The following is a 26,106-nucleotide window of genomic DNA, read 5'->3' as shown; positions in this document are numbered from 1 at the left end:
ACACTAGTGCGACACTCTTTGCTGTGAAATGAGACCCCATGGATATGAAATGTGCATATTTGGTAAACCTATCCACCACCACCATGATGACCTCATGTCCCAAGGATTTTGGCAAGCCTTCGATGAAATCCATTGAGATATGTTGCCAAGCTTGTTCTGGTATTGTGAGAGGCTGTAGTAAGCCTGGGTAACTAACTTGCTCATTTTTGCTTCTCTTGCAAATGTCACAAGCCTGAACATATGCTTCTACTTCCTTTTTCATCCCTGGCCAAAAGAAATAACTCTTCAACCTTTGGTATGTTCCCTGAATGCCCGAGTGACCTCCAATTGCAGAATCATGCATACAACTAACAAGTTGCTTCCTAAGATCAGTGGTAACTCCAATGTATACCCGCCCCTTGTACCTGATAATCCCCTGAAGGTAGGAGTAATCAGGTGTACTAGAGCCTTCGATTGCGAGAGCTGTTAATATTTCTTTGATCTTGTCATCTCCCGAGTAACTCTTTGATACCTTGGACAGCCATAGAGGTTTGATTGCAGATATAGAGTGAATTTCCTTGTCACCTTCCTGCTTGCTTCTTCCTGTAGTACCTCCTTGCCTTCTAGAAAGAGCATCTGCGACTATATTATCCTTACCTTTCTTGTATTGGATTTCATAGTCCAATCCCATCAATTTAGCAAGCCATTTCTGCTGTAGGGAAGTAGTGATCTTTTGTTCCAGCAAATATTTCAGACTTTCATGGTCGGTTCTGATGATGAAATGAGATCCCAATAAGTAATGCCTCCATTTTCCCACAGCAGTGATTAGAGATAGCAATTCTTTTTCATAAATGGATAGTGACTGATTTTTTGTTCCTAAAACTTGACTCATAAATGCTAGTGGTCTCCCTTGCTGCATCAGGACTGCCCCCATGGCTGTTTGACTTGCATCCGTTTCTAGTACAAAGGGCAAGGAGAAGTTGGGTAAAGCCAGTACAGGAGCCTGTGTCATAGCCACCTTGAGCTGCTCAAAAGCTGATGTAGCTGCCTCATTCCAGACGAAACTATCCTTTTTAAGCAACTCAGTTAGGGGCTTTGCTATTTTTCCATAGCCCTTAACAAACCTCCTGTAGTAACCAGTCAATCCAAGGAATCCTCTAAGAGCCTTAATGTTACCAGGAACTGGCCAGGACAACATTGCCTCTACTTTTGTAGGATCAGCAGAAACACCCTCAGCCGTAACTACATGTCCCAAATACTCAATTTTATCTTGACCAAAAGAACATTTAGACATCTTAGCATATAAGAAATGGGTTCTCAAGGTTTTAAGGACAAGGGATAGGTGTTTAAGATGGCTATTCAGGTCTGGACTATAAACAAGGATATCATCAAAAAATACAAGCACAAATTTTCTGATGAAAGGTTCGAATATGGAATTCATTAAAGCCTGAAATGTTGCAGGAGCATTGGTGAGGCCAAAAGGCATCACTAGGTATTCATAAAGGCCAGAGTGAGTTCTAAAAGCTGTTTTAGGAACATCAGAGGGAGTCATACGAATTTGATGGTAACCTGACCGTAAATCTAGTTTAGAAAATATCCTTGCATTGTGTAGTTCATCAAGCAGGTCATCGATGATAGGAATGGAAAATTTATCTTTGATGGTAAGGTTGTTGAGCTGCCTATAGTCAATGCACAACCTCCAGCTTCCATCCTTTTTTTTGACTAGGAGAGCTGGAGATGCAAAGGGGCTGTGGCTGGGTTGTATGATACCAGATTGCAGCAGGTCTTTGACCTGCCTTTCTATTTCTGATTTCTGCATGTGAGGATATCTGTAGGGATTAATTTTGAAGGGTTTGGCATCAGGCATGAGGGGTATTTGGTGGTCTAGTTCTCTGACAGGGGGTAAAGACGTAGGTTCCGTAAAAATGTCCTGGTATTGGTCAAGCAATTGAGTAATAGATTTGGGTACAGGAGTTACCTGACTGTGCTGTACTCTGATCATGCAAGAGTGCTGCAAAGAAGTCCTGATTTTGTTCCTGATATACTTTTGTGCTGCTGTCCCCTGCCTCATCCTCACCTTGGCCGTGTGTGCATCCCCTTGCAGCAACACAGTTTCACCTTCCTTATCAAAGGATAATGTCAGCTCCTTAAAGTCAAAAGTCATTGGACTGTAATGTTTCATCCAATCTACCCCGAGGATTAAATCATACGGCTCTAAGTCTAACACATATACATTCTGAGTGAAGTTGTGACCCTGCATATCCCATTTCATATTTGGAATCCACTGATTGCACGTTAACTCCTTTCCATCAGCTATCCTTACCTTGAAAGGCTTATGATTCTGCACACAATCCGGATGTAGTTGAGCAATGGCTGGTTTAATAAAACAGTTGGTACTTCCCCCATCTAACAGAACGGATAAATCATGCCCCTTAAAGTGTCCTAGCATCTTAATGGTATTGGAAGACATGTGTCCTGAGACAGAGTGTAGTGAGAAAGCTACATCTCTGCCCGACTTGTTCCCTTGATACTCAATAATTTCTCCTTCTTCTTCGTTGACTTCAGTGTCCAGCAATCCTTCTTCATCTGCGAGCACTAAATGTATACCTCTATTCTTACAGATGTGTCCAGGGGAAAATCTTTCCCCACATCTGAAGCAGAGGTTGTGATCCTTCCTATACTGAAATTCTGTAGGAGAGATTCTCTTATAGCCTTGAGGAGAATCCTTCTTAATATTGTTTTCAAACACCTGAGCTGCAGGTTTCTTGTGGCTCAGATCATTAAGGTGAGTTTGTCTGCTACTAGAGGAAATTGGTGGAGATACCTTCACTGGTGTTTTATTCTGCTTTAAGATGATACTCAAATACTGCTCTTGCCACCTAGCCTTTTCGAATGCTGCCTGCAAAGTCTGAGGCATGTGCATCTTCACAGCAGCCTTGATCTCCTCCTTTAGCCCACTCAAAAAACTAGAAACATAATAGGACTCAGAAAGGAGAGGGAGCTTCACCATGACGGCAGCTCTTAATTCTTCAAATTTTTCCTGATATGCCAGCAATGATGAATCCTGGTACAACTTGTTGAACTCCTCAACCACGTCATCTCCTCCTATATCCCCGAATCGTCTGCAAAGTTCTGAGGCAAACTCTTCCCACTGCACTACTCCTCGATCCTTCTTAAAGCTTTGATACCATAGGTCAGCCTTGCCTTCCAGATGCAGTTCAGCTACATCCAATTGCTGACCCTCTGGAATCTGGTATAGTTGAAAAAACTTCGCACATTTCCGGGTCCATTCGCGAGGATTGGAGCCTCCAAAGCTGGGGAATTCCAATTTGGGAACTCCGATTGCGAAACGACTCTTCTCTCCCAACAAGGGATTGCTTCCTTCTGGACCTTTCCTAAGTGTTTGATGAAGTTGGCGCTCAGATGAATTAGGAGATTGGCCTAGAATTCCTTTTTCTCCCTGCAGGTTCCGCATGAAGCTATTGAACTGAGCACTCATCGTGACCATGAAATTCTTCATTTCTTCCTTTAGTTCAACATTGTTTGCTTCCACCAGAGCCTTCATATCCACGTAGTTAGATTCCATCTTTTCTTCCAAGGCTTGGCGTTCGATTGTACTGGATTCGAGGATAGCTTGGATTTTCGCATCTTGCTTCTTTAGCGATTCCTCAAATCCCTTCATTCTGGTGCCTTCCGCCATTGTTGCTTAAATTGGAGCTTGCAATTCCGAGGAACGCAAGCTCTGATACCAAGTGTAATGGTTGGGGATTGGGGGATTGGTTGACTCAGCTAAGGAACTGAAGTATAGAAGGAGATGGAGAGAAGGGTTGAGAGAAAAAGGGGAGAAGCAGACTGAATAGAAGAAGCGGGAAAGTTGTATTCTCAATGATCAAATATTGCTTAACGCTTTACATTAGCATTGGCCTATTAATAGAAAGCTTCCTCACTAACTAATCAATAACCAACTTCTGCAAGTGGTAGCTGTTATAACAATTTCCGCAAGGTAGTATTTGGCTAACAGAATTTGGTTAACTATTTGGTCTTATTTCCTGCGGAATCATTACATATTCACGAGCAATCAAATGTTTGGTCGACTCGTAGTTAAAAATCACCTATAATAAAAACTCATGGCTTAAATGTTGAAATTGTTAATTTTTTGTTGCTATATATGCTTTTTTTTTTTTGGAAGGTAGTATTTCAAGATGTAACCTATATTTGAACTTATACTTCTTATTAAGATGTACCATGTGAAACAATTCTCGTTGAAATTTAAACTATTTGTAAACATAGAAGATATCTTCCATCTGTAAACAATAAGAGTTTCTACCAAAAAAAAAATTAAAATATTGGAGTTTAAGCATAGCCATAGATAGATAATTGACCAAGAACGGCTCCATGCCTACCCTTACATAAAATAAGTTCGGAGGACAAGATTCTTCTATGAAATACTATGAAATGCCTAGATAAGATCTGCATTTAATGCTTCATATCCTTTAGATGTTTTGCAATAACCACAGTAATATCGCCAAGATCTTGAAACTTTTTTCCGGCCTCTTTAAGTTGGATTGGTTCATCCAGACCCTTTTCTACAAATCCTGTCTCACAATTACTTTCAAGTACCTGGTTATTGACTGCAATTTTATAGAGCCCATCATAGTCACGAGCAATCAAGGAGTTGTTGGCTTTTCCAATGCCTCTAATACTCAGTTCATAAGCATACAAGCACAAGTCTAATTCATGCAGGATCATGGGATCTGATTCATTTCTTTTAAGTGAGCCGATCAAGTTGTATGTTGACTTGGCATCAGCATTTGACACAGCTATTGAAGCTTGGCAAAGAATCTGAAAATCTAAGCCTTCGGAGGGTAGAGGATATGATCTTAAAGCTTCTTGACAAAGCGATTCATTTGTTGTCTGAAAGCAAACGACATAGATCAAGGCATCTGGAGGCTCGTTGGTGGTAGCCGCCAATGCTGGAACGCTACACTTCTGAAAAAGAAGTGAAAGGAAAATTGATAATGATAAGGACAAGTTCATCTCCCCCCTTTTTTTTTAAATATGATCAGGCATAATTTTGCTAAAACGATTGGTACTCTTTATAGTGCGTATGAACACAAGCAGGACAAAAACTGCAATTTTAGCTGTTTGGAAATTTAAGCGACAGCAAGGAAATATTAATGACAATTGGCAAGTATTATTGGATAACTCCTTACTAAAATGTGCATTTTTTTTTTCAACACGATAGATTCTATTCTACATCTATTTCTACTCTATATTAAAGGGACGGGAAACATAAAGAGGTCAAGGGGAACCCGGTGAACCACCACCGATCCAGATGAGTGTTTACGCACCCGTTGACAAAATTTTCCAAGAGAGCCTGGATATTAGAATGTAGGCCAAACAATTTGATCTCTTGACTTACACCCAAATAGAGTTTTAAAACTTTCTTGGTGGCCACTCTAGTAGTTGGTTAAGTAAACTTTGCAATCGCGAGGGCATTTTTTATTTTCAAAATTTTTTATTTTTAGATGAACATGGAGATAAAAGAACTAAAATAAAAATTTTTTATTAAATTTGAGATACGAAATATATGACAAAACTAAATGAAATAAAAACAGTTACTCTCGCATAAAACAATGATCATTAGTTGTCAACAAATCTTAATCCAATGATGGAAAAGCATCATGTGAGAAAAGTAAATATATTGGGGAGGATATTAATATTCGATTGTTTCCTAAAAAATATAAAAAAAATAAAAAGAAAATTCCTTTAAAGGAATAAAAACAAAAAGATATCCACATAAATAGCATCTGGTCATGATTGTAAAAGGACTATAAAAAGAAAACCAAGCACTTTTCCAAATCTATGCTTATGTCAAAAAAAAATTTTGGCCTGTAATAAGTTGCTAAGAAATTAGTATATAAAGGAGAAAACATAATGAGTAATGAAGAAATTCAAAAAATATAACTGATTATAAAACTTGAATGTATATGATAAAAATGCGGAATACCAAAAGATTAAAAAAAAATTACAATTGTCAACTTTTTAGAACTATTAACAAATAATCAAGCCAAATAATAGAAATAGCAAAAGTTGTGAGTTGATTAATAAAAAAAATCAAGGCAGAATTAATGATTTAGTAAAACCAAAATTAATAGTGTTTTAAACTATGGACGCATGGATACAAAAAAAAATTAAAGAAAGATGAATTCAATAAAAATGCATATATAGCAAGAAATCAATATATTGATTAAAATTTGTTATAAATAAGGAAGTAATGAATTATAAAAAAATAAATATTGTACAAATTTTAGTAATAGTAAGTTCTAATTTATGATCAAGCCAAATAAAATTTCAAATTCAAATTTTGCATAGTTGTCATTCATCCAACGCTGATAGTGTATACACTGTCAGTGTAGAAAAGATTAATCCATTAATTATTACCAAAAAAGTAGAAAAAGAATATAAAGCACCAAAAAAAACAAACATTACATAAGTGCACGTCATGAAAAGATAGGTGGTCTATTGACAGAAGGATAGAGTAACCAATTCATCTACTTACTAAATAGGAATTAAATAGCATTTTATTAGATATACTAGTTTTTAACCTATTCCTTGAATGAGATTAAATATAGTTTGGTAAAAATATTGGCAAATTTGAAAATTATAAACCATATTATAGGTAAACGTCAACAGTATCTTGTTCCTTTTAGGCATTGATTGACTATTGTAATGAAGATAAAGCACTTAAAAGTTGAATTACTACCAACTATAAACTGCTAAGAACCTGCCCAAATTAAATATATTAATCATAGTAATTACAAAAATTAAAGGAAAAAATCAGTGGAAAAAAGATGGGAATGATTCTTGTTAACAAATATAAAACATTTAGAAGCTGACACCCAAATAAAAACACTCAAAAAGATGACCATAATAAATATAAAATACAATTAGTATGAAAATTAAGGAGAAAAAGAGGAATTGATTCTTGTCAAAAAAAATAAAACAATTAGAAATTTAAATTATTACCAAAACTAAAACATTAAACGCTATCCACATTAAATATTAAAAACAATAAATATGGAAATTAAGGAAAAATGGGTGGAAAAAAGATGGTTTTGATTTCATTAACAAAAATATAACACTCAACAATTGACAATATAGAAATTAAGGATAAAAATGATAAAAGATGGGTTTGATTTTTTTCAAACAAAAATAGAACACTAAAAAACTAACAATATGGAAATTGAGGATAAAAGGTGAACGGAAAAAAGATAGGATTGATTCTTGTTAACAAAAATAAAACACTTAAACGCATGATATCTCTACTTGGAAGTTTGCCAGGTGTCATACGAATGAAGTGGCCTTCACTTTATGTAGAGAAATGGATAGAGGCAAATATCTAGTGCTAATTAACATCCCATGCAGTAGCTTAGGTAATTAGTACTTTCGTAGACCTTCAGAATTGCAAATTTTCGCAGTCTAGCGTAGAGTTTTATGCTAGAACTTCCGTTTTTGCAAATGTTTAGTGCTAATCAACATCCAATTTAGTGGAAAATGTTTAGCGCTAATTAACATCCAATTTAGTGGCTTAAGTAGTTTAGTGCTTTCGTAAACCTTCAAATTGCAAACTTTTCCAGTCTAGTCTAGAGTTTGACCCAGAAAAAAAAGAAGAAGAAGAAGAAAATTCCGTTTTGTAATTGCTATTAAGGTATTCAAGTTGCAGTCATAAGCAGGAGTGGAAATTCTCCTGAGATTGCCAACCAGTTCTTCTATTTTCCATGATGAATAACTGAGACTGCCAAGTGCCCGACTCAGTGACTCAGCTCCAGATAAATGCAGATTTTGCTTACCAAGACCGTTAGTTTAGTGATTAGCTATTGTTGCAATTTTATGAATGGCACCATAATTCTCTGTTCTTCCAATTGTAATTGCCATGTACATGTACAGCTTCTGGTGATAAAATCACCCTTGTTGAAATGACTGATCCAGTCCAGATATGGTCGTGTCGAAGCCATCTCATCTGAAAGTGAGCTGACAAACAATGAATTCTACTGATGCGTGTGGTTGCTCGGATTAAATTCAACAATCAAGATTCCATCTTGCTACAGAAACAATTCATTGTTTGCCAATTCTTGTTCCATGTTGATGGCTTGGCCACGCACCAGATCTGGCCTCGATCATGAGATTTTGAGGAGATTGATTTGATCACCAAATAAAGTGGTAGTACAGGGTCCCATGATCGAGTAAAACAATACATGGAAGAGGGCTAGACTTCCATTGCAAATCCACTACCAAGGACTTCTTCACAGCAGAGGCAGGATCAAGAAGTATAGTGAAACCAGGTCGCAAACTTATATATACTCATCTTGGGCAAGATATGTGCACAAATACGCACTCACGACAGATTTTTTGTTAGGCGCTAAAACTGCATAGCGGATGGATATTTGACACACACACATGGAAGGAGAGGAGGGGAGAGGAGAGGAGTTTAATAATCACAAACTTATAAAGCGTATCAAACTCTTATATAAATTCTAGACAAAATTGCCTTTACAAATGCTAAAACTCTCACGAGAATACAATACTAAAACACCTTATATCTAGCGCACAAGATTTGGTAATTAAGAAACTAAGATATGAAACTGCTAAATAATTTCTCTTCAGCTTAAACAAGTAAACTCCTAAAACTAGCTAGACTATACTTTTAACTTTTAGTATAGAAATAGGAAATAACTACTATTAGGAAGTTAGATTTAATTATGTCAAACACTCCTGAAGGCTGTCTTGGTTGGATGATTTGACCCTTGATTAATAAGCTAATTTAACTGCTTAACTCAACGCCCTTTTGGGTCTTAGACAGTCCTTCAAGACATTAAACCATAGTCTTTCAGATCTTGTATCACACTTGTTTCCCTTTTTCATTTTTTTTTTTTCAACAAACGATACCATTGTATAGATATGTATCACACTTGTTTCCCTTTTTCATGCATGACAAATTTTTTGCATCAAAACAACCAAAAATTTTATCCAAAAACAGTAGCCGAAGTGGCAGTCAATGCAATCCACTTTGTAATCAACTCTATTTAATTTGAGAAGATTTTTGTTTCTTTAACTCTAAGAAACAAGGAGATGATACTATTATGATCATTTTGCCAAGTAGAACACGTATCCACCAGAAAAAAAAAAAATCCCATGAAATATATTTAAAAAATGAACAATCTACAGATGGAACATGGTTTGGTTTCCGATTGGCCCCCTACAATTTAGAGCCTAGGATAATATGCATGGTTTTGATTACTTTGGGGGCACCGGTGCAAGATTTGTGATTATTATTCAGGCTTTTAGCCTCCACTTGACCGGAAAACAAAAATCTTGCTCTGTCTAATTTTGAACTTTTTTCCTGTGTTTACAGAATTAACTAAATGCTGTTTCAGTTTCATATTCCAGGATAAAAACTCCCCAAGGGAAACACTATAGGTCACTCGAACACCAATGGTGATGCAATTGGAGCAGAAGAAAAGATTAAAAGAAAAGAAAAGAAAAATACTACAAAGGTCAACAACAGTTATTCCTCAATTTTGAGAGATCCTTGGGCAACTTGAAAATAAAAACTAGTTTCCTTGTTCAAATGTAAAGTATTATTTTCCATTTTATCATTGTATAGTACTTCCAAACTCTTGAACCAACTTTATGGTTTAATTCAAATAATAAGCAACATCTTTGATCAATGACATGGGTCATTTTAATTGATTGAGCCTGATAAAGTTTATAATTTAAGGGCCAAGAACTTCATTAAATTTTATCCTAATGTTTGATATACCAATGCAGCCTTTTACTCCAACACAACCTGTTTCAGTTATTCTAATCAACATCTTATCAATAGTTACAAATTATAAGAACTACCATTAGAGCGGCTATATAAATTATATCTTGTTGCACGATTTCCTGCAATTGATTAATGAAATTTTCTTTTTATGAAAAAACAAAAAAAAAAATCTATGAAAACTGCCAGTGTATTCTTTCCATTTTAGTATATACTTTTTTCTCTAATTTATGCATAATATATTCTTTCGTTTTGTATATCTGTTGAGATACACTATATGTTTTTCAATCTTGTGAGAAAAATCAAAGAGAAAAACGAAAACTAAAAATCCTCTGCTAACTAATTAACTTTTTTTTTAGTAAGACTAATAACCAACTGATTCGGAAGAGGTAGTTAATAATGGCCCACCAAAATCCACCATCAACTTTCCCTCTTCCTCATGGTTAGTGGCCAATTTCTGAAAGATGCTTTTCTTCATAACTTTCTATTTTCCACTCCAATCTCTAGAATCCAGCCTAAAAACTTAGACAAAAAGTGCAGAAAACTAAACGTAAAAGCTCAATATCTGCCACTGTTTGGTGGAAAGTAGTTGTAGCAGATGGAATTCGTCTCCAGTACTATTCTACAAGCTAGACCTGGTCAGTCTACATTAGACTAAATTTTGTTTCTCATAAGTTCAGTTACGTATTAAGAATCCATTTTTGTACTTTGATTTCTGCATTTTATTGTCGTCCCTGCTCTTTGGAAAATTGTTGTTTTTTAAGTAGCTGTTATTTATACGTCAATCCCACCTAATATTTAACTTAGCTTCCAAGTATTAAGTCTACTTCTTCTTTTATTGTTTTATTAATTAAGTCTACTTCTTGGATGCGTCCATTCTATCTGATGATGTTTCAGTTCTCACCAAACTTCAAATTGCCGGTGATTTCTAGTAGAATGGACATACTGTTTCAAACAGAAACAAGGCAAAAGAGAAACAAGGGGAGAGAAAGAGGGAACATACATAAAATATATGCCCAAAATAAGGGTAATTTGGATTATAGTAGCATTAATGTATACAAGGTTTTGTTCTTGATTTTGAGGCGATTATTTTGAGGATGTTGACAACTGAGTGAGGAAAAATAGTTGGTTGGGTTATGTTTAGTTGATGATCCTTACTTGAATGCAAGAAAATGGGAAAGCAGGGGTCCCCTAGAAGTCCTAAGCCCAAGAATTCAATTTTGGATGTTTCTTATGGGACGAGAGAGTATCAGTCTAGATGTTCAGATATGCAGCAGACTGGAGATCCCTCTTTAGGTAGAAGGGGATCAGGGGGAGACAACCACTGGGATAAGGTTATTCTGGTTCAAGGATTGAGGAATGATTCCGGAAAGTTTGCTGCTTCTAAAGGTGTTAATGCAAGCAAGAAGCATATGTGGTGGCTCCCTAGGCATATTAGGCGGATCATTTTAGCATTTGTGTTCATGAGCTTTCTTTTCCTGCTGGATTCCCTTTTGTTTTCTCTTTTGGAGTCAATAATCAAGAATCATTCGGCCCCTCACAGATCAACAGGGCAAGAGGTATGGTTTAGGGTACTGCCATCAGTTTGGCTTTGCATCCATGCTTTTCCCAATTAGCTCTAAAGCCTAAACTTAGTTAATGAATATGCTCTGCTTTTCTTTGACATGCATGCAAGATTCAAAAAATATATGATTTATCTACTTTTGACAGGAACTTAGTAGCACAAATTGAAATGAAAAGAATGAAAGCAAAAGTAGATCAAATGTGCATTTAGACTACCTTAATATGATATGATTCCTCATTGCCAAGTGCCAATTGAATTTGTAGATGATATTTCTGGAACTCAGTTTATTTTTTAACAATTCAAAAGCTCAGTCCAATTTCATAATTTTCAAGACCACAAGTCCTATTAATTTTCTTTTGGAAGGTACTTATGAGCAATTGGTGTATACTAGTAAAACACGTAGCTCTCCTTTATATGTTAGGAATTGATGGTTTCCAGCTAGCTCATATGGTCATTGACTATGGTTTCACTTCTGAAAGGGAATAATTTGTTACTTCATCCATAGATTAGAAGCAATTCTGATTGATCAGCTTACATCCGCTATGAAAACAAAATTGATGCTACTGCTATATTTCCATCATTAAGCTGAGTCTCACATGAAATTTAACAGAATATAAGTAGTGCAAGACCAATCCATGAGGGTTTGATGATAGCAAGTTAGAGGATTACACATGAATTAATTTATATGTTAAAAAACTGTTTCTGTATGTCAAACCTAAATTAGAAGAGTATCTAAAGTTAACTTACAACAATATTTTTGTCCATTTTATGGAACAGGAGTTGTTTCTGTAAACGTGAGTCACTTTCCTGACAATCTTGCAAACGTTCATTCTTTTGCAGAAAAATAAGCTAATGTATGTGTCTGCAAATTGAAAAATTAAATAACATGGGGAAACTATATGTAACCTCTGCATGATGATAATATTGAAGGCTGTTCTGTCATATTTAGTTTAATTACTGTGCTTATTCTAATAAACATAGTAGCTGGATGAGCTTTGTTTATTTAGGAATTATTTGTTCCAAAGTATCAGTTGTAAAGCAATTCATCACATATCAGGAGTTGTTGTGATCAGTATTACAGATCAAGTAGGTCATTTATCATTGCAGGAGAGAATCACTGGCATGTTGGAGGAAAAGAGTTCCACAAACATGTATGATCGCCTTCTAAAACTGGCTGCCAGTTCTGTTAATGAGGTTAGAATTATTATCATTGCTTTCATACAGTAGAACATTTTCTTAATCTCAATTATGGTGCATGGCAGGAGTGTCTACTATCTTAATCTCAATGTGTTTGATTGCATGAGCAGTGGTCTTGCAAGTGACTTGCCTATCAGATAATTGATAATCTTAGGAGTTCACAGAATAATATACTGAAATAGTTTGCTCTTTTGTTGTCTATTCCATGGCTAGTTTGGGATATCAACTGATCTTGTACTTTTCATTGGGTAGTTGTGGAATACACGAGCATGCTGAGAAAAGATTTTATTTATTGTTGTTTCTGCATTCCCTTTTACCAATATAATGTTTCAGAAAGAGTTGAAGAGAGGTGAATCAAAATTTTGGGAAGAATCATATCCTCAGGCATCAATGTGGAAGCCTTGTGCTGACAAGAAGAGTACCAAAGGTAGAATTTAGATTCATTGAACGATGTCTATGCACAAATCAAATTGTAATTTGCTTCTTACAACAGTTATGTCTCTGACAGTAGGTGGTTTGCTGTCTGAACTGTGGTGTAATTGTTTAAAGTTGTCGGGGCAGGGAAATCCAGGAACAGTTCTGGTTACATTTTGGTCAGCGCCAATGGAGGCCTAAATCAGCAGCGAGTTGCTGTAAGCATGTAGAATTTGGTCCTCCTCCTTTTTGGTACTTTTGGTTGTTGTAGGGTCAAGTTTCATCTTACTTCCTGTATCTTCTTCATGTTTTTTCTTGACTCTCTGATTCTATCTCTCTTATTAATTGCCACTAAATGTTTCGTTCCAATTTTTCAGGTCTGCAATGCTGTTGCAGTTGCATCCCTGCTAAATGCAACTTTAGTCATTCCCAAATTTCTTTATAGCAATGTATGGAATGATCCCAGGTCAGAAGTAAATTTAACTGTGTGTTGAGTCAAGATTGGTTAAATATATTGCTCCTAGGTCTTTCTACTTCCAATTTGGCCTCTTACTATGTTTATACATGCTTATTGAGAGGAGAATGATGACTTATCCAGCATTAGAAGTCTCAAAACGAAATTTGTTTTCTGATTTGTTTCTAAGTTATGCTTTTTCCCTTCATAACTGGCTACTTTCAATCCCTTTCCATAAAAAGATGATAGAGATTTCTTTCCGGGAGAAAATTTTTTCATGCATTTACCTTTCAACAAAAGAAACATGTTCTTGAGTTATTTGAGGTATTATTGTTGATGCAGTCTTAGAAACTAGTCAATTTTTTTGACAACCAAAAGAAAAGATTAGAAATATAAATTTCTTTTCATCTGATTCATTCACTTGGACTTGCAATTTCAGCTTTTTAAGGTACTTCTTGGCTAATGGCATTATTTGATGGTTCAAGGTGGTTTATGATATCAGCCTTTTTAAGTTCTCCTTGGCTAATGGCCTTATTTGATTATCGTGGTTATATAATTTGTATTACAGTTAATGATACGAATCTGCAAATTGTATCCCAAAGACCAATCGTTGAATATATTTGAATAAATGTTGAAAATTTTGGGTTCATTCTAATGTCTATTTTCACCTCTTCATGTCATTAAAGATTTGTGCATTTTATTTGTTCTCCATAAATTCTGCCTCACTTGAGCAGCATTGTTTTTCATTTTCATACTTCAGTTGCAAATTACCAATCTCCCTTTCCAACAAAATCTCAAATCTTCTATCTTATTATGCAAGCAGTCAATTTGGTGACATATATCAAGAGGATTACTTCATAAATACACTGGAGAATGAAGTAGATATTGTAAAGGAGCTCCCTCCTGACTTAAAGTCAGTAGATTTTGAATCAATTGGCAGTCAAGTATGTCACCTTCTCCTTGTCAATAACTGCAGATTGCGCCTTTTTCCTCATTGAGGTCAGCCATTTCACCTCTTCTATTAGGTAACTGATGCTGATCTGTCAAAGGAGGCAACACCTGATGAGTACATTAAGAAGATACTTCCGCTTCTCTTAGAAAACAGGGTTGTTCACTTCCTTGGATTTGGGAATCGACTTGGTTTTGACCCTTTGCCTGTTGAACTTCAGGTCAGGCTCTTTCTTCGCGTTCCGTTCATTATCATTGATGTTAGGTCCCTAAATTGCATATTCCACGATATGCCTGCTTTAAATTGTCAAAATTATCTGTAAGACTAAATTCTCTAACAATCAATGAAAAATTCAAAACCTATCCATCTCGAGCAAAAACAACATGATGGTAAGTTGTTATGACTCTAAGCTTCCCTATATAGTGCAATTGCTTGGACTTCATTAACATCTTAGAAGAGTAGATTTTACGCTTTTTAATAGTCTTTAGGAGACTGGAAAGTTGTCATTTACATAATCTGCATGACATTTGTAAGCACAAGGTTTCTTAATAAACAGAGGAGCAGTCTTCACTTGCTCTCTTGCCACTGCTGCTTTCTAACCTGACAATCATACTCCCCATGGTCGCCCCTCATTTTACTCCCCCTCCACTAGCTCTGCTTCATGCATATTACCTGGCTCAATTATTTCTCCTGGATTTTGCTTCTAAGATGTTGATTCGTGTGTAAAACTCATCACGGGATTCCAGTGCATTTTGAATTTGAAAATGTTAACTGATCAATTTAGATAGAGCTTTGTTGATTATTCATCTTGTTCACATGATCCTGGAAAGAAGTTTGCTTATCAATTGAATATTGGCTTTTCATTGGAAATTTTAGCTGCTAGAAATCAGTAAGATTAGAGTCCAGAAGTGAAAATTTGTTTACTGATTCCATTGACTTCAATGGATCCTTACACTCTGTATAACGCAGACTTGTGAACTTTCTTGCAGAGACTAAGATGCAAATGTAACTTCCATGCTTTAAAGTTTGTGCCAAAGATTCAGCAGGTGGGTTCGATATTGATAAAAAGGATCCGAAAGCACGACATTGCAGAAAGCATGCTGGATAAGCAACTTCTTGGAAATTTCATTTCAGATGCTTCACCAGAAGAGCATCACATCCTAGACGGACCTTCTAGGTACCTTGCCTTGCATTTGAGGTTTGAAGTTGACATGGTGGCCTACTCTATGTGTGAATTTGGAGGTGGAGAGAATGAAAGAAGAGAACTTCAAGCATACAGAGAAGCACATTTCCCTCTCCTCACTGAGCGCCTAACGACTTCTTCTCAGTAGGTTCTTGCAATGGTCAAGGTTTTATTTATTAATATCCTCAATTCATATCATGAAAACACAATAAAGTATCTTGATTTTGTATCTTTGCTTCTGATTCAGACATCCTTCTTCAGCAGAACTAAGAAACCTGGGAAGATGTCCATTGACACCAGAAGAAGCAGCACTTGTTCTTGCTGCTCTTGGCTTCAAGAGTGACACTTATATCTACCTTGCAGGCTCAGAAATTTACGGAGGAGGATCAAGGATGCATCCGTTTACCAGTCTCTACCCCAATGTGGTCACAAAGGAAGATCTTCTCTCAGCAAGTGAACTTGCACCGTTTAAGAACTTTTCTTCTCAGGTAAGTTGAGGACTGTAGTTATCACCAATTCGTCAATGGACTGCAGCGTTTCAATATTAACTAGAGATGTGTTGAGGAATATAAATCAACATTTGTACCAAAAAAAAAAAAAAAGTTGTGTCATTTACAGTCCTTACGGCTTCAAGTTTTCACTCCTGCTACTGGATGTTGAAAGCATGTAGCATTACATGTTTGCTACACTATATCTTGATATCAACAATTGATTAGTAAAAGGGGCTTAGAGCCAGCCATGCAAGAAAACTTATATAAAAATGCTCTTCATATAATTTAATTTGCAGTAAAAAAAAAAAATCAGCTCCAGTTGTTCTTATATATCCTGCTTATATACGCAGTACAAACCTGAACTTGTAAACGTACACACTCTGAAACCCAGTCCTGGAAGTTTTGCACTTAATATATGAGCAATAGATTCCAAATTATGTGACCTTAAGAGTAAGTTGCAGCACAAACAGTTTAATTTCAGATAGATGATTTTTTATGATTTGATGTAAGTAAATCTCCCCTTTTAGGAAGAAATTAGAAATGCTTATTCCTTAGGACCGAAACAATTTCTAAACTAGAGATGCCACTTCATATTTGCTCACCTTACACTGATATAACTTTTATCATAGTGCCTAATCAAGTCACTTCTCAGATACTTCATTTGTAATAAAACTGACAACGTAAATTCTTCAAATGCAGCTTGCAGCCCTGGACTTTATTGCATGTGCGACTGCTGATGTATTTGCCATAACAGACTCTGGGAGCCAACTATCATCCCTGGTGTATGGATACCGAACATATTATGGTGGTGGGCATGCTCCAACTCTTAGTCCTCCCAAGAAGAGGCTTGCCGCAATTTTGTTGCACAATCACACCATAAAATGGAGTACCTTTGAGGAAAAAATTAGGAAGATGATTCAAGAAGGTCAAAGAGTCCGCCAAAGGGGCTTCCACCGTAGTGTTTATAGACTTCCACGCTGTAGAGGATGCATGTGCAAGCACCAATAATTCCTGTGTTTTCAGTGATCAAGTTTTAGGTTGCCTGTTCAAGCATCAAAAGTTTGTCGATCATTTGTCATGTTTTACATTATCTTTTCCTTCTCCAATGAGTACATCCTGAAAAGTTCCCAGGTTTCTTCTGGTCCTTTTTTTTACACAATGTCAACTGTATAAAATTTCTTACTTTTCAATGAGAATAATATGAGATACTTGCTATTTGACTTGCATCCCCAGTTTCACATACTATAGAATTGGTCTCATGTGCTTTATATTGTGTTATTATATATGCCACGCAAAGCTATGTATGTCTCAACTTAATAGTCTAATAAATGACCTTTCAGGAAAGCCTGCATTCGGTTTAGAAACTAATTGGTTGGGTATCAAGTTTCTGAAGAGCTAAAGAAATCTAGACTCCCAGTCTTCAGAATCTCATGTGAGTTTTAGTAATGGTATATGTATCAATCAGGTAAGGCCATATATGCTTCATCTAACAAATGAACCCTAGAACATTGCCAGCAATGTTATGTTACACGGTGGAGGAAACAAACCAATTCGTTTCGTTGGATTAATCTTAAATAACCCAAATTGTATATATCAAATTAATGAAAAAATAGTGACAGTGGAGGCAAATCTGTCATTCTCTACTGACTCAAACTGTATGGCCCTGGCTGCCCTTTCTCATGAGGGTTCTCTGTGTAAGCATAAATCTTTATCAGCAGATGAGAAGCCCTTCCAAGTGCCTTCCCATTCCTCTTGCAATGCAATCATGATGGAGGGAAAAAGCGATTGAGGTTGAAAGGAAGGGTGTAAAACTCTTCATTCCTGCTGTCCCCTTTAAACGTCCTGAACTTTACCCACCATGGCATTCCCCTATCCTTAGCACTGTCTTTGTAATCAAGTGTATTGTCCAGGAATACGGAAACAATCAAGGCAACGGTGGGAGAGGATAAGAAGATGGTATTAAGAAAATCATTGAACTGCAATCAAGATGCAAGAAACATAAGTTAGTCAGGTAACGTGCGAGGTTTAAATTAGAACCAAGAAGACAAAGGACTCCTCTCATTTATTATGTTTTATTCATTTATCTTGTCCTAATCTGCGTTCTCTAAAACAACCTCTGTCTTAGTCATTGGACAAGCGAAATGAATCTCTCTTTTCACAACAGTGACTTGAAATTTTTTAACTACTTGCCGAAACTTATTTTTTATTGGAGGATAACTTAAGGCTGGTAAAATCCTTCCATGTGCCATTCACGAGGCTATTGGTCATCTCAGTTTCACCACATAAAATTGTGCTGAATCCTAAAGGAAATGGACTCAATTTCATCTGAATGGCAAGTTAGTTCATATTTTCGCTTTGCCTATACATCTTTTGTGGTTTCTTTTCAAAGACTCTCTGATAAAATTTCGCTGATACCTGAAGGGAATGGACTCAATTTCATCTGAATGGGAAGTTTGTTTTCAGATTCTGGCTTTGTTTCTCCGTCCATGGAAAAAATAATTGCAAAATTTCACTGATATTAACTGTCTTCAATTTCTTTTGTGGTTCCCTTTTAAAGCCTTTCTGAGCATCAGAGAGTCCTTTTTAAAGTCATTGCAACTGAACTTTCAGTTTTTTCTCTTTTTCATTTTTCTGGTATGCATGTCCGAATGCATGGTTAAATGCAATGACTTACCCAACCAGCCTTTGTATGAGCAGGACCATGAAGAGCAGCCGTGGTATACTCCCTGAAGTACTCAGGAATAGACAAACCAAGGAAAAGGGAAACACCGGTGATAAAGAGGCTTCTCATTGAATTCATGTTTGTAAATTGCAAGAAGGACAACCCCACGGAAGCTGGAAATGTCAAAAGGGCCATCAACAACTGAGGAGAAATTGACAAAAGGACATTATGGAGACAAAATATAGTATCTTACCAACAAGCCCAAACATAACACAGTATACAGCTGCAAATATGGTGAAAGGTATTGATGCAAATAGTGCTCCAAATTTTCCTGCATATCTTTGGCAGATTAATGCACAAGCTTGTCAAAATGTAAGCCTACATGAAGAGCTTCAGATATAATCACTTACCTAGAATTGAGAAAAATATCATAAAACCAGCTGATATTTGGATAACTCTACGGCTGCCAACACGAGTGCTTCCAAGAAGACCAACATTTTCTCTGTAATTGATGTCCTTATTTCTCTAAGTTGAAGAGCTAAGTTAAATGATTTAGAAATCTAGAGGGTAAATTGGTCAACAACTTACACAGAGACTGTAGACCCGGTAGCTGTCCCAAAGAGTCCATCCAACAAGATCCCAATTCCCTGTACATAACAAAGATTCAGTCTGTCTCTGAGCGAATTCCATTTACTGCTTTACGAGAAGTTGAGGATCTTATTATGTTGGCATAGGGCTTGATATCTACTACTCCTATAGACTAGATAGAACTTTTAGCACTGTTTTGCTAGTTCCTAGTTCATTTCATTATGGCCACTGGATCTTTCTTGTATTTGAAGTTTTCAGCACATTCTTGTTTCATAACAGTATCTGTCCCCTAAAGCAGGCCTTGTGTAAAAGAACAAGAAAGTATATCCTATGAATATTACAACCTGCCAGCCAATACCACGGCTAAGAACATGAGCAGGAGGCGGTGTAGCACTTGCTAGGCGAGATGCCGCTTTGTAAGCTCCAGTTGACTGTCAAATTGAAAACCTTAGTTTTCCATATTGTCGAATAGAATGAAACTAGTTTGACTGATGTTCCACTGCATGTAAAAAGGTATTACAGCATACACGGACAACCTTTTACCTCAATCATAGAAACGAGTACAGCAGCCATCATTCCAAAGGCATGACCAGCATCAAATGTTGGTGCGCCCCATTGAAGTGGATATGGGATTTTAATCCTGCATTTGTAATTGGGAAAAATTATCTTTTGCAGCATCCAACATTAAAACAAGTAGCAGGATTTTTAAAAGTTGCACTGATATTCGACCTACTAGAAATGTTAACATACGTCTTCATAGAACTGATATGTTTCCTCGGGATAGTGTTTCATATGTATGTACATATGAGCAAGCTAAGCACTACGCTGAAATTATGGTAACAGTGAAAATGAGTTTAGAGCATCTCAAGTTGACACTAACCAAGGCGCAGTGGAAATCAGGTTTGCTTTATCTGTGCGGCAGTTTCTTTGGGTTATTTCTGGACGATGTTTGTAGGCCCCACTGGCTGTGAGGAGATGTGCATAAGCCCAAATAACTGTGACTGAGATTATAAGAGCAAAACGCTCCAATACTGGCAGTTGTCTCGTCTGAAAATGTTTCAAGTACTGTGCAAAAGAATGGAAAGTTTAAGGAAAAGCAAGATATTATCACATTTTTTGGAGATGAGAAAAAAAGAACTGAGATTTCATTATTTTCGGAAACAATGACTGGAGATTCTTGTGAAATAAAAGAAAATGTCAATGCAAAAGCTATAAGTCCATATGCAGACAAGTAAATGCATTGCTGATATTAATGAATAGTTACATGTTTTAACAACACTTGGAACAAGACAGGTTCAGTCCAATGCTAAAACCTTATTCTTCCAATATTGAATCCTTGGAAGTGATTCTTGAGGGCTATAGTGCAACAAAATGAGTTCTTCCCAAGTTAAGTACCATTCTCTAAGGCAGAAGGAGCTGAATACTGTCCTCCAAGACAGAATGATTCTTGAGGGTTATAGTGCAAAAGAAAGAGTTCTCCCAAATTAAATACCATTCCTCAAGCAGGATTGACTCTCTTACTCTTTCACTTCACCGAATAGCCTACCTCTTGATGTAAAAGATCTCAACATGCCATACTACACTCAAGTAAAAACTTATGTTTCAGAACTAGTCAGATTCAGTTCACTGCTAAAATCTTCTCGTTCTGATACAGTATCCTTAAAGCGGTAAAATGTCTCAACATGCCGTAATCTATATATACTCAGGTAAGAACTTAATGTTTTAGAACATGACAGATTCAGTTCACTAATAAAATCTTCCTATTCTGAGACCCTATCCTTAAACAGGTGATTCATGTATAGAAGGCAATGATTCTCTTCCAGCACAACAGAATCAGTTCAGCCTATATAAATGGAGACCAACAAGAAAACATCCGAGCTTGAGCACAAATGCTTGATCTTGCACTTGTCCTTGCAGCCTAGCTCTTGATTTGAATGACCTCAACATACTGTACTCAGGTTAAGATAAAACCTTAACTCATAAAACGTAAATTTTCTTGGATTGGTAGCAGAATAAATCAGCTGCAATGTTTGTCACTCTGTACCTACTCTCCAAGAAGCAAACTGATTCTGTTCATTACTAAATACCTTATCATGTCAGCGATTTCAATTTCCACAGATAACAGAGGAGGTCAATATTTGAAGACATGCGCAATGTCTTGTTTTCTAGTGCAATATAACCAGTTCTCCTTACATGGTATAAAAGAAAATCACAACAGCTGTTTGTGCATTTCCCTTGCACTTCCAATTATAGCAATTTATCCTTAAAATTGCTTGCTGAATAATCTCAAGTACTTTAAGTTCGAAGATCACAAAAATGATTCGTTCTCTTTCAATGTGCTAATGCGCTCACCCTTTCCCTTGAGCATATTTCTTTGTTAGTTGTCCCACACAATGTCAAGGTCAATCTGCATAAGAGTCTAAATTTGTCATTCATTATTCCCCATACTTTTGCAAACCTTACTGCAATTGCCAAAACTAAATCCCTCTTCGTCTTACTTCCAGTGTATTTAATTGTCTTTAACAACAAAAAATGTAATGAAGAGTAGTTCACATTACATGATAGGAGTCTCGTTTGAGTGATCTATTAGAGGCAGTTAACAATGGTAGCTGCTCCTGAGTCCTTTACAATCCAAGAAATAGAGTAAAGGTTACCTGAGAGAAGGCAACAAATAAGATGAGCATGGGAATTCCAATCTCCACACACCTGCCAACCTGCAGATTCAAGTGCATGAAAGTTCATTTAAGCATCAGTTAAGGGACTTCAACAAAAGAATAACAAAGACATAATTAGACGGAAAATATAAATATGAATACAGCTCTACCACTGGGAAGCCTCTATCAAAAAGGCCAAAGCCCACCAATGATATTACTGGAACCATCCCAAGTGGGCTGAAAAACCTGAAATTAGAAAATTATGTGAGTTCTCCTTTCAGAAATGTGATAATAATGTCAACACTTGTACATTACATGAATTTTACATCGGTGTAGCAGCTAGAAGAAATAAACTAAAAGAAGAAAGGCGGATAAATGTTGTACCTAGAACATATAGCCCAAAGTTGACTATATCCCAAAACAATCTGCACACTTGAAGCTACAATCAGTGCACCCTGTATTGCTCTCATTGTATTGAGAAATCTCTACATGTGAAATCAAAGGCGTCATTGTTAATCTAAGAATAATCATCAGATATATGATAAATTTATCATTGTTCTGTGCCTCCGATTTTCTGGATGACATCTTTAAAATAGAATGTAAAATCACTTAGCATTCCACCTGCAAGTTCAAAATTTTCTTCAAGGTATTTTCTTAGTAAGGTTTTACATGTACAGAAATGGATATAGCCTAGTTGTCAAGCATATCTGTGATTCCTTTTTATGGACCATCCTCCATTCTCCTTGCACGCTCATTCTTCCCACTTTTTATAATGACAAAAAAAAAAAGAAAAAAAAAAAGAGGTGCCACACTGCCGACTATCTTGACATTCATTATAATCCTTTAAGAGATAAAGTCCACCTACATCATTAGCCTGTTGTCATTTTCTCCATCAAATGAACCTAGGTTTTGCGGCCAATTTAGGATATTTTTTTCTTCATTCAAATAAAAGTGGTGAAGAGCCTCAGGTTAGAGAAATGGTGATAATATCTTATCAGAAATATACTCAGGAGTGTTTCTCTATGTTCCAAACTCTTCCATGAATTAACAGGAATGCAACAATAAACTATGTGAAGACAGTTTTTCACACTACAAACTAAGTTTATATCAAGAAATTAATCAAGCCAAAGTTCTCAAGAGACATCTTGACTTACTGAATGAGGATCAGTTATTGCAGCCAAGGATGGATCATGAATTATGGAAATTATCGGTACCATAAACGCCCAAGATCCTCCAATAACAGTCGGCAGTCGTGTCCCAAATAATGTTTGGAGTAATGTGTTAATTCCTTGTGCAAAGAGTAGAGTCTGAACTACCCTAATCTTATCACCCTGTCCGACCAAACATCCAAGAAAACATTAAGACAGCCAATTAACAGAACCAGTTAACACTAATCACTCCTCCTTTAGTTGTTGCTAAGGCTACAACCACTTCTTTCTTTTTCTTCTTAACTTCTTGCAAATTCAAAAAATTGCTGAATAACAGAAACTTTATTGCTTCACTCTTCAGTAAGTCAACACACTTAGAAATTCATTTCAACTTCACTGTCTTTCATTAGAATGAACGGCTATCCATCTCATCAACATCAAGAAACAAGCAGTAGATTTTGTGAGTAGGATCTTACATCAGTCCCACCCATTAAAGGAACAAGAAATGTTGGAATCATCACTGCTGTTCCTAATGCCAATATATAGTGTTGAAATCCCAGTGCTATTGCTTCCCCTGTTGTCACAAACAGATCGAAACACCCATACAAGGAAACTTTATTAAGAAAAACCATTAACTAAATATTTTTGATAATCATTATAGTAGAAATGGGACATACCCCAAGAAGGATTAGAATCAATACAATACTCTAACCCCTGAAGTTGATCCATAGGAGGATGGCTTATCTCTTCAGGTTTTGGAGCTGCCATTACAACCAAAATCACAAAATTTCACTTCACTTCACTTCACCAACTTAAGAACTAGTAGTAAACAGCTTTTCTTTTGCTCAAAATCCAAATGAGATTTTAGCAAATGAATCAAAAGACAGATACAAGTCAAGAAAACTTCGATAATAAGTAATTAAGGGTCTAGCTTCTTCTGTCCAATAGCCAAATGGGATTTGAGTAAAAGAATGAATGACATAAAAAGCGAAAAGGCAAAAAAAAAAAAGCTGAAAACTATTAAAGATAGTGAAACGAAAAAGCAGCCAAAAAAAAAAGTTGATGAATGATGAAGTCAAGATGATGAATGTATCTGCTAATTTATACAGGTTGAAAATTGTGGAAAGAGGGAAAAGGAGGAAAGCAGTTGTAGCCCACTTCAAAGAATTGGATTGGTAGTTTTTATTGTGGTAGTGTTGTAGTCTAGTTTGTGTGTTTTCTTTGTCTGTCTCACTTTCACTCTGTGTGGCCTTTTCCTGACTGCGAGTGTTCCGTTAACTTTTTGTTGTTTTCCCAAGTTGCCCTCCAAGAAACTGCCAAATTCATGTTACCGTTAGTGAATCTGGTGGGAACTGTGTACTTAAACATTTATATTTATGTTTATATTTATATTTTCTTTTCTTGGTGCTAATTGAAACTTTTTTTTTAACTACTTTTATATTGAAACTTACTTTAATGAAATCTTGAGACTTGCAATGAGTATTATGGGGAGTAAAAAGTAGTTAATTAAATAAAAATAAAATTAAGTAGTATAAGAAAGAATGTTTATTCTTTCCCATTAAAATAAGAAGCTTGCCCCTTTTTTGCATCTTTTCCCCTTTTTCTTACCTTAAAAGTAGAGAAAGAAGAAAGAAATGGGATATATGTTTTCTTTTTTCTCCAAAAGGCAATCGGTTTTTTATCTTATGCATTGGTGAATATTCTTCCAATGTCCTCTACAACAACTATTGGTACAATTTTTTCACTAATAATATTGGTACAATGGTTTGTTTGGGTAGTGTTATTATCCCAAATAATATTTCGCTTGCATCATAAACACATTTTTCAACCCACCTTTTTATATTCCCAATCACATTTTTATCTCACATACATCACATCACAAAAAGTGCTACAGTAATTATTCCAAATAATATTTCAAATAATACACTATCCAATTTGTTTTAGTTTTCCTATCAGGAGAAAGTACAAATAGTTGAATCTAATTTGTCATGCAATGACTTCTATTGGTTTTGTTTCCATTTGGTGGTTTTTGTTTAATTTTGGGAGAGTGCATATTTGATCTATCAAATCCAATAGGGTTAAATATCAAAAACCCCCCTGTGGTTGGGCTAATGTTCACTTTACCTCCCTATGATTTGGAAACCTACAATTTAACTCCCTGTCGTTTCAACTAAAATGAAAGTCTAACAGAAAACATCTACAATAACGGTATTTCTGTCAGACTTTCACTTTAGGTGAAATGACAGGGAATTAAATTGTAGGTTTCCATACCATAGGGAGATAAAATGTACATTTGGCAAACCACAGGGGGATTTTTGGTATTTTATCCATTCTCAAATGCACGAAATATTCTTCCAAGGGTTTGACTTATAGAGGGGCAATTTTGACATTTTCCTTTCAGACGTTAGTTTTGATGTTTTCCGTCAGGCTTTTACTTTAGTTGAAACGACGGGGAGTCAAATTGTAGATTTCCAAATCATAGGAAAGTAAAGTGAACATTAGTCAAACCACAGGGGGTTTTTGGTATTTAACCCAATCCAATAATAGGCTAAAAAACTTGTGGGTCCAAGACCAAAGTCATGTCTGCATCTCCTGTTTCAATTACTATCAACACTACAAAAACTTGCGAGCATGTATGGCAGTCTTACTCAATGACACTCTTGTTTTTTCTAAATCAAATGAATCCCCATCCAACAAACATATAAATAAACAGAAATTTTAAAAAAAAACTAAATACATTACTAAAATCAGTATATAGAGTCCATCTTCCAAGAATCTATGAAACTTTCCTGACTCCCATATTATATAATGACCCTTAGCAAACCTTCAATATGAACATTCAGAAGGAAAAGAACCACGGGAGGGTTGCTTTGAATGATAAAGTAAAAAGGATTGTAAGTATTCAAATCTTCACTTAAAAAAAAATAAAGAAAAGAAGCAAATTCATTGCAATCTTTTCTTTTACATTTTGGTGTATTTTGGTATAAAATGTGTGTC

The 26,106-nt window shown here is 36.0% G+C and overlaps 3 protein-coding genes across 7 annotated transcripts; 1 reads left to right on the top strand and 2 right to left on the bottom strand.

Moving 5' to 3' along the window:
* Nucleotides 1-4,455: 4,455 nt before the first annotated feature.
* Nucleotides 4,456-5,016, bottom strand: LOC113728611 (pectinesterase inhibitor-like). The gene has a single exon (XM_027252998.1). It carries the CDS (start codon nucleotides 5,014-5,016, stop codon nucleotides 4,456-4,458), a length of 561 nt encoding a protein of 186 aa, XP_027108799.1.
* Nucleotides 5,017-10,254: 5,238 nt separating this feature from the next.
* LOC113731094 (O-fucosyltransferase 8-like) lies at nucleotides 10,255-17,283 on the top strand. Of its 3 annotated transcripts, none has more exons than XM_027256159.2 (10): nucleotides 10,255-10,443; nucleotides 12,477-12,563; nucleotides 12,900-12,993; nucleotides 13,116-13,198; nucleotides 13,358-13,446; nucleotides 14,258-14,378; nucleotides 14,460-14,603; nucleotides 15,373-15,710; nucleotides 15,814-16,054; nucleotides 16,757-17,283. In XM_027256159.2, the coding sequence occupies exons 2-10, from the start codon at nucleotides 12,492-12,494 to the stop codon at nucleotides 17,063-17,065; spliced, it is 1,491 nt and encodes a 496-aa protein (XP_027111960.1). In that variant the 5' UTR covers nucleotides 10,255-10,443; nucleotides 12,477-12,491; the 3' UTR covers nucleotides 17,066-17,283. The 3 variants fall into 3 exon arrangements, with proteins under 3 accessions (XP_027111960.1, XP_027111958.1, XP_027111959.1); XM_027256157.2 differs by lacking the exon at nucleotides 10,255-10,443 and adding an exon at nucleotides 10,738-11,364; XM_027256158.2 differs by lacking the exon at nucleotides 10,255-10,443 and adding an exon at nucleotides 10,739-11,364 and having other exon boundaries at nucleotides 13,128-13,198.
* A 193-nt stretch (nucleotides 17,284-17,476) lies between these two features.
* On the bottom strand, nucleotides 17,477-24,284 carry LOC113731092 (nucleobase-ascorbate transporter 2). 3 transcript variants are annotated; one of them, XM_027256155.2, is made up of 14 exons: nucleotides 23,787-24,284; nucleotides 23,586-23,683; nucleotides 23,116-23,292; nucleotides 22,346-22,446; nucleotides 22,132-22,207; nucleotides 21,962-22,021; nucleotides 20,188-20,372; nucleotides 19,851-19,947; nucleotides 19,652-19,738; nucleotides 19,308-19,366; nucleotides 19,130-19,221; nucleotides 18,973-19,050; nucleotides 18,732-18,892; nucleotides 17,477-18,033 (listed from the first exon to the last, which is right to left on the bottom strand). In XM_027256155.2, exons 1-14 carry the CDS (start codon nucleotides 23,875-23,877, stop codon nucleotides 17,821-17,823), a joined length of 1,575 nt encoding a protein of 524 aa, XP_027111956.1. In that variant the 5' UTR covers nucleotides 23,878-24,284; the 3' UTR covers nucleotides 17,477-17,820. The 3 variants fall into 3 exon arrangements, 1 of the variants encoding a protein (XP_027111956.1); XR_011840232.1 differs by having other exon boundaries at nucleotides 17,876-18,033; nucleotides 18,973-19,058; nucleotides 23,787-24,271; XR_003458481.2 differs by lacking the exon at nucleotides 18,973-19,050 and having other exon boundaries at nucleotides 17,876-18,033; nucleotides 18,732-18,920; nucleotides 23,787-24,270.
* Nucleotides 24,285-26,106: the final 1,822 nt, after the last annotated feature.

The sequence above is a fragment of the Coffea arabica genome, chromosome 2e (genome assembly GCF_036785885.1).
Source record: "Coffea arabica cultivar ET-39 chromosome 2e, Coffea Arabica ET-39 HiFi, whole genome shotgun sequence".
NCBI classification, from domain to species: Eukaryota; Viridiplantae; Streptophyta; class Magnoliopsida; order Gentianales; family Rubiaceae; genus Coffea; species Coffea arabica.
This window is presented reverse-complemented; position numbering and strand designations above follow the sequence as displayed.

What these genes read in the sequence shown, in the direction of transcription:
- LOC113728611 (XM_027252998.1), bottom strand. Translation starts at nt 5,016, where the DNA reads ATGAACTTGTCCTTATCATTATCAATTTTCCTTTCACTTCTTTTTCAG.
- LOC113731094 (XM_027256157.2), top strand. Translation starts at nt 10,978, where the DNA reads ATGGGAAAGCAGGGGTCCCCTAGAAGTCCTAAGCCCAAGAATTCAATT. An exon ending in ACAGATCAACAGGGCAAGAG is followed by an intron (nt 11,365 to 12,476) that starts GTATGGTTTAGG and finishes TTATCATTGCAG; the next exon opens with GAGAGAATCACTGGCATGTT. An exon ending in AATGTATGGAATGATCCCAG is followed by an intron (nt 13,447 to 14,257) that starts GTCAGAAGTAAA and finishes TTATGCAAGCAG; the next exon opens with TCAATTTGGTGACATATATC.
- LOC113731092 (XM_027256155.2), bottom strand. Translation starts at nt 23,877, where the DNA reads ATGGCAGCTCCAAAACCTGAAGAGATAAGCCATCCTCCTATGGATCAA. An exon ending in CAATAACTGATCCTCATTCA is followed by an intron (nt 22,447 to 23,115) that starts GTAAGTCAAGAT and finishes TTTCACATGTAG; the next exon opens with AGATTTCTCAATACAATGAG. An exon ending in TTGATAGAGGCTTCCCAGTG is followed by an intron (nt 22,022 to 22,131) that starts GTAGAGCTGTAT and finishes TTGAATCTGCAG; the next exon opens with GTTGGCAGGTGTGTGGAGAT.